Source organism: Micromesistius poutassou (genome assembly GCF_964030765.1).
Source record: "Micromesistius poutassou genome assembly, chromosome: 3".
In the NCBI taxonomy this organism is placed as follows: domain Eukaryota; kingdom Metazoa; phylum Chordata; class Actinopteri; order Gadiformes; family Gadidae; genus Micromesistius; species Micromesistius poutassou.
The window spans coordinates 1,928,352-1,936,105 of NC_140273.1; the positions used below are offsets into that span (position 1 = coordinate 1,928,352).

Genomic DNA, 7,754 nt, shown 5'->3' on the forward strand with positions numbered 1-7,754 from the left:
AAGAAGAAGCCCAGGAAGAAGAAGAAGTGAACCTTCTGCTCCTGAACCCGGGTCCTCATTCAGTGTCAGGGCAGGGCTGTGGTCTGAGGAACGCGACCGGGTTGAGTTCCCCACCGTGAATAAACATGTTTTGTTCTAGTTGATGAATTTGCCAATTCAGAATATTGTTGGTACTCTCCTTATTGTAGAACTATTAATAAAGTTATTAATATTGTTTACTTCTTCTAGCTTTGCAGTGGGTTGATTGTGTTTTCATTAGCAGGCAGGAGCTGAGAGGTAGATCCTCTGACCTGCTGTCGCGCGTCTGAAGGCTGTTGTGTAGTGAGGCATAATAGACGGTGTTTGTTACTGACGTCAGTAATGTCTGACACGACAACCAAACGGCAACAACACAATTAAGTCTGAGAGTGTTGTCTGAGGTAACATTTCACCTGGTGACGAACCAGTGTGCTTTTCTGATCACCAACTTTACGTCATACTTTTAAGAAACGAAATAAAAAAAGCAAAAACAATTAATTGCTATTAAATGTTTTGAAATGAGTTGAAATATTAATTTCAATGTAAATAAAATTAAAATAAATGTACATCCAATTTGTTTTGATTTTCCATTCGAGATTGGGTGTGTATTGTCCGGTCCCATACGTCACGTTGAGTGATTGACCAATCAGAGTCACGACGTGCACCTGTTCACAGTTTGACTCTCTCGCTCTGTCCCAGTGGCCATGACTGGTTTTATCATCATGGTTTATCCTATTACATATTTTGCCTCGGCGCCAGAATATAAAGTTAAACATTAAAGATGACCTTAGGAACGGCAGCTTGATTATAGCTGGAAAAGGAGAGTTCTCATCGCAGTGAAGGTACGAGCTGTCCGCATCAAACCATCACATCTCCCTAATATCTAATTAAGTCATCATCAAACCTAACTCTGATTATGTGCAAATATCAAACATCACGAAGAAACAAACAAGGCCATTGACGGTGGAGGAATTACTCAGGAATCCTGTTTATACTTTGAAGTCCCAGAAAGAAAGAAAACAAATGTCCTGTTGGTTTATTGAGATAAAGAGAGCATCGAAGTGGAATGATGCGACCTGACAGAATGATAATCAAATGGGGCAGAGAGCCGAAATGGGAGGAGGACATTCCAACACAAACACACGAATCCCCATCCACCACACAGAACAATAGGGCTGCTCAGCGGAGACGCGCTCAGTGTCTGGCCGCCGGTCCGACCGTCAGGACATTAAGAAACCGCTCTGTCTCTCAATGGCGTTCATCAGGACTTACGAGGTGCAACCAACGCAATAAGGTGAACTATAGCCAGGCCGACCCGAATCATGTTGTGTTTCTCTACTTTAGTTTAAATTAATATTATCTAGAGTAGCCTAATATTTACTGATGTCAGCTTGGTTAAAGTAGGGGAGACTTAATTGAAGTTGGAAATTACTAATTGGATGAATACTGCTTTATTATCAGCTGGTAGAGGGCCTGTGAAAAATACGTTTTTTTTGTGAGATTACATTAGGACCTTTTATAGAATATATTATACAATACAGTCCCAGCCTAGTATTGGTGTGTTTTGCTTGAGTAGCAAGTTAAAGGAAAGGATTTCCTCTTCTGAAATAACCGGTTGTATTGCATTTCTTCCACTGAGTCTGACGCTGTAAAACCCATTGACGATGATACTGAACGCAGACTTAACATTGTAGAAATGTATGTCACCATGTGGATAACAATTGATGCATTGTGGTGGTGTCCTGGTGTTAACTGGTAAACACAACTAGCCCCTTTTACACAGAATCTAGTTCACCGTCCAAATTGGTTAATTTACCAGAAACATCTAGAGAGACGGGACATTGTTTTGTCTCTGCCTGGCAAATCAAGTCACAAGTCGCAATGTAATTTCCCCATTGCATTTAATTCAAATCAATTTTGTGGTAAATTAAATTTAAACCATTAATAATTAAATGACAGTTAAATTATCAGTTGTTTTTTTAATTAAATTATTGTTTAAATTTAATTTACAACTAAATTGATTCAAAATTCAAAAAACATATATTTAAAACAATTAATAATTTAAAAGAAAAACTTTTGAACAGCATTGCTCATCATCCTCACTCTCTCCTTCCTCTGACAGACTCAAGCGGTGACCATGGCGACGGTCTAACGCCCTCCGACCGGCCCCTGGACTCCCGGTGGGGACATGCGGACCTACCTGGCCCTCTGTGACCCTGAGGGCCGCCTGGAGCCCTGGGGCCTGAGGGCCCGGGTGCGGAGGCTGTTTTGCCTGACTGCGGCCCACCACGGAGACGCCCATCTGGACCCCCAGCCCGGCGTCTGGCTGAAGAGCTTCCACACCCTCGACTGTGACTCACATGCACAGGTGAGTCCACTGCTCCTCCTGCTCCTCCATGTTGGATCCAGGTTTTCAAAACGACTTGTAAGGGCTAATCAAACTCGCGTCTGGTGGTATAATATGTCACCTCTAACCTCTGCTCCTCCATGTTGGTTCCAGAGCTGGGCTGGGCCAATAGGAAGGGCTTTAGGGTGTCACCTGAGTGGCAGGTCTGAGTGCGTTTTCATGGTATCGTGTTTTAGAGGGATGTCCGTGTTGACGTCACCGCCGTCATAAACAGGCCATGTGTAGTCGGGTCACCTGATATCACGCAGATCATATCGTCATATTTTCTATGATTTGAATATGATTTGTGGAGTGGCAGGCACGTCCTACTGCAGTATATTGTCTTTGAACGGTGGACTATCCTGCTTTAGGGAAGTCATACAGTCATTCCTGGATGACCTGGTGAATCATTCACTGCTCTGTCAACAGTGTCATAAACCCCCTCATCTCACTGTAAAGCTAACTGTCATGATGATCGGGTGGTTATCATACAGACTCCACTGGCCGGCCTTCTCCTCCAGCCCCGTCTGGCTCTCGTCGTTGTAAATAAGAGTTTGTTTGTCTCGGCTTGCCCGGTTAAGTTTAGTTAAGGTTAAAGACATCAAGTTTTAAAATTTCATTCTCACTGATGCATCCGTTATATTTAAATGAAAGCATTTGAGGTTAATTTAAGTTATTGTTCAGTCTGATAATGATTAATTAAATTATTTGTAGATATTTCATTATACTTTGATAAAAACTAATATAGCTATTTTCACAATCTGAATATATGAATTATGTTTACTTCTGTAACTTATCAGAAGTTAAATGCTTTTCTGGGATTTTTTTTTTGGATGGAAAACCTTCATGCAACAACAAACCTGCTGCTTTGATCCAAATGAGGCTTGGATTAAAACTCAGAGGGAAAATGTGGGAATAGTTTGGTGATCGCTCACCAATAGTTTGGTAATCCCCTGCATCACCACCCATCCATGTGTGTAATCAGTTTAATGAAGGCCGATGGCCTGGCTGTCATTATCGTTTAGTTTCCATGGAGATACATGTCACAGGGATGAGACTCGTTACCCAGGACTTGCTCATTAGCAGACAAGTGTCTCATTTTCTCCTTTCCAGAGAATCTCTGCCTAATTACAAGCAGCGGCCCACAGATTATAAAGATTATAAAGCACCAAGCCCGTTCTGAGTATCAGAGAATCAAAGCCTGAAAATACACCTGTTTGATGTTCAGTTCAAGTTTATTATTATTTCCCTCAATCACAGATACAGTCTCAAAGGGCTTAACAGGCCGTGTGTTTATGACCCCCCCCGCCCCTCCCTGACCCTAGCCCCCCAGAGAGCAAGAAAAAACTCTGAAGAGCAGGGAAGAGATCTAGAGATGGAACGCAGCGTGGGGGACACCTCCTTCAGAGTGGGGGGTCCCTCATTCAGGGATGGTCAGGAGTGCAATGGGTGGGTGCCATGATTGACATACATACATACATAGATACATACATAGGCCTACATACATGATAGATACATACATACATACATACATACATACAGGCAATGATCCTGATGTTTGGGCCAGACGACACATTTGGCACCTGACCCTGCACTCTGGGAGCATCGAGTAGGCTACTGTTGATGGTGTATTGATGCTGCCTCGCATTGTGCACGCTAAAGGGATGCATTAGGAAGCCATCCAACCTGTTTTCTGGTAGGCTATTTACTTTTTCCCCACACCCTCATGGCTTGAGCTGCTGCGTAATCTCTCTGTCTGGAGACGTCAGGTCCTCCATGAGAATGACGAGAAGGCGTTTGCAGAGCAGTGTTGAATGCACGGAGCCAGGATTTACTAATCGGCTTGTCCTGATTGGTAGAAGGCCAACCCTGGGATCTTTCTAACTGCAGTACTTGATCTTGCAGTGAGCGAGTCAATAAATACGTCATTAATTCCATCCCGGTGGTTAGACTTTGAAGCCCCGCCCACTAGGGGTGTGATTCGTCCGCTCCAGAACCCCAGGCATCAATCGGGCTTTTGCCTTTTCCTCGACCTCGTTCCAAACTTCTGTCCGACAGCCGGGCAGGACTTTGTCAGCCTCGCTGTTCATGTGTGGAGTTAGTTTTAATGAAAATGGATGAAGGGACGCCAGAGGAACGGCGCGGAGGACCTGAACTCCTCTAGTCCACCTGTAGTCTTTCTGGTCCATCTGTAGCCTCTCTAGAGCCTCTCTGGTCCACCTCTAGTCCACCTGGTGAACGAGCACCTCGTATTTCAATGGATTATTCTGAGATCCGAGCCGGTCAGTTTTCATGGAGACGCGTCTTCCTGATCTTGTAGAAGGATCCGTGCGCCTCTCCGCGCTCTGAGACATGGGGAAATGGCACTTGTCAATGGTGAGTTTGTTTGTTGTGTTATTAATATGAAATGGTCGAATAACTATTTATTTTGTAATAATATGTTATCTTTTTGACGAAATAAGACAATAACGCGCTTTGAAAAGTTTGACCTGGTGAAATGCGCGTCTTCGCTTGGCGCGTAGGCCTATTATAAAGTTGTAATAATACTGTCTGATAAGTCGTTTATGATGCTGATGATAATAAGGCATAAACACTTGTTTCTTATGGTGTCGTTCATGTTGTGGTCACGTGTAATCTGTAAATTAAACTGATTTGTTTTTCCCACATCGCCAAACTGCAAACTTGTTTACCGGCTGGATAATGCGATCCTGGGGCTCTGTGTTTTGTATAATGGTCTGACCACTCATCACAACACACTCATCACCACTCATCGCCAAAGTGTGTGTGTGTGTGTGTGTGTGTGTGTGTGTGTGTGTGTGTGTGTGTGTGTGTGTGTGTGTGTGTGTGTGTGTGTGTGTGTGTGTGTGTGTGTGTGTGTGTGTGTGTGTGTGTGTGTGTGTGTGTGTCATACTCATCACCCACACACACACTCAGCACAACACACGATTTAAATGACGGCTGTACAACCTGTCATCATGCAGGTGAATCATTAGCGCGTCTCCCTACATCGCGATTACAGTCCTCTCCAGTTGGATCTAAAAACGTCCCCTGACGCACAAGTCTGGACTTCACCTGTCTCCTCCTGAGAAGATGTCCCTCCGTCTGAAGTATTCATTAGTGCTCAGCCGACGCCCACCTGAAACGAGGATAGCGCTGAGATGCAAAATCTAAGATATATTCTATATAACATATTCTTCCTGGATCTGACGACATGTTGGTGTTTCTGGATGAGCTGTCTTTTTCAAAGTTTCTCCTTTCTTCTTGTTTTCAGATTGACGTTTCTACCAGTTTCTCGATATTCTAACTTTCAGAATTTAAACTTGCTCAGGGCGAAAAGAAAAGAGTTTGCGTTATTTTTTTGTGAACTATTCTCAGTACCCTCTGCAGTACTCCAAAGTACCGATAGGGGTACGTGTACCCCCATTTGAGAACCATTGCTGCAGTGATTCAGATTTTGGCCCTATAGTCAACAGGTACTCCACTGGCCTAGACTGACAGCTGTCAGGACTTTAGACTGACAGCTGTCAGGGCTTTAGACTGACAGCTGTCAGGACTTAGACTGACAGCTGTCAGGACTTTAGACTGACAGCTGTCAGGACTTTAGACTGACAGCTGTCAGGACTTTAGACTGACCGCTGTCAGTCTCCCATCGACCTGGTCTTCGGAGTCTCACACCTGGGCGCCTCACTCCTGGGCGTCCGGGTGTCTCACCTCCGGGCCTCTCACTCCCGGTCCTCCCCGGCTGCGTGTCTCACCCTGGTTCTTCGTCCCTGTCCCTCCAGGACCCGGTGCAGGAGTGGGGCGAGGAGGTGGAGGAGGGGGCGGTGTTCGGCATCACGCTGCACCGGGAGCCCGTGGAGCCGGACCCCCCCCGAGACCCCCCCAGACGCCCGGGACCCCCACGGGGCCGGCGGGGTTCATCCAGTACCACACGGTGAAGGTGCGCCGGCTGAAGGCGGCGACCCTGGAGCGGCTGGTGGACCACCTGCTGGACCCGGAGCACCGCGAGCCGGACTTCACCCGCGTGTTCCTGGCCACGTACCGGGCCTTCACCACGGCCGGCGCCCTCATAGAGCTGCTCTTCAAGAGGTCCGCACCCCTCCCTAGCCCTAACCCAGAGCACATCGTCAGGGACAACGGTCGAATGTGGCTCAGGAGGTAGAGCCAGTCGGCTGGTAACCGGAAGGTTGCTAGTTTGACCCCCGGCTCCTCCTAGCGGAGTGTCGAGGTGTCCCTGAGCGAGACGCCCTCACCCTGACTGCTCCTGACGAGCCGGCTGTCGCCTTGAGGGGTTGACTCAGTGTGTGAATGTGAGGCAGTATTGTAAAGTGCTTTGAGTGGCCACTGGTTAGAAAAACGCTCCATAATTGCAGTCCGATTACCATTCAGTCATTGGTACTTTTGTCCATCAGGGCTTTAGTTTAGCATTATTTTCATGGACGATAGGATTGTGCTGGCCTGTTGTGCTATTTGTTGTGTATATATATCTTTATTTTCTTTTGGCCTGAATAATAAGACCGCATACTTAGGGACATGGCCTGCAACATGACCCTCAGTGATACAGTTTTGTCTCACAACGTTTTGAAATGTTTCTGAAATGTAATGTGTTAAGAATCCACTTCATTCAACCCGTGTTCAAAATGCAGAACTATATTCTTATCTAATCAGCTCCAGGTTTGAGTGAGATGTATTGTGCTTATCTTCTGATTCGGGCTTATCTTAAACCGTTGACCTCTGGAATGTCACTTTCAAGTTTTAGTCTAGGTTAAAACATTGCTTGTGTGCATTGTTTAAGTGGCACTTGAAAACTTAACATAAATGAAAGGCTGCTTTGTTGCTTTAACTTAAGCCATGCTACCTTACCTACCTAATCCTAATAACGGCTTAACCAATACAAGTTAAATAGTAAATGCACTGCATTTGTACAGTACTTTTCTTACCAGTGGGCACTCAAAGCACTTGAAATTATGGCCTAACATTCATGCACGCATTCACACCTTGACGGCGGTGTCAGCCACGCAGGGCGACAGCCAGCTCGTCAGGAGAAGTCAGGGTGAGGCGTCTCGCTCAGTGACACTTTGACACTCAGCTAGGAGGAGCCTGGGATCAAACTAGCAACCCTCAGGTTACCAGCCAACCTGCTCAACCTCCTAAGCCACATGCCACCCAGAAGTTGCCCGCAGTTTGACCTTTCTGTGCTGTTTTGTGTTCTTCAAGGCGTCTTACCAAGGAGATACATTACGAGACAAAACGGTTGTCGTCTTCAACATGTTGTCAAACACAAGCCCTCATATCTGGGCTGCGGGAGACAGCCCGTCTTCCTGCTCTGCTCTGTAGAGCAGACTTCCTT

General features: G+C 45.9%; 1 protein-coding gene and 1 pseudogene across 2 annotated transcripts in view; both read left to right on the forward strand.

Moving 5' to 3' along the window:
• The window catches only part of odad3 (outer dynein arm docking complex subunit 3), a gene marked incomplete at its 5' end in the record, with an annotated part of 9,228 nt that extends 9,191 nt beyond the window's left edge, over window positions 1–37 (forward strand). Inside the window, one exon of the mRNA XM_084465505.1 lies at window positions 1–37. This exon is cut by the window's left edge and continues 89 nt beyond it. Coding sequence (XP_084321631.1) covers window positions 1–30 — 30 coding nt within the window. The 3' untranslated portion in view covers window positions 31–37.
• Window positions 38–2,206: 2,169 nt separating this feature from the next.
• LOC311340456 (ral guanine nucleotide dissociation stimulator-like 3) lies at window positions 2,207–6,566 on the forward strand (annotated as a pseudogene). The gene is made up of 2 exons: window positions 2,207–2,386; window positions 6,187–6,566. The product of its transcript is annotated as a ral guanine nucleotide dissociation stimulator-like 3 (transcript).
• Window positions 6,567–7,754: the final 1,188 nt, after the last annotated feature.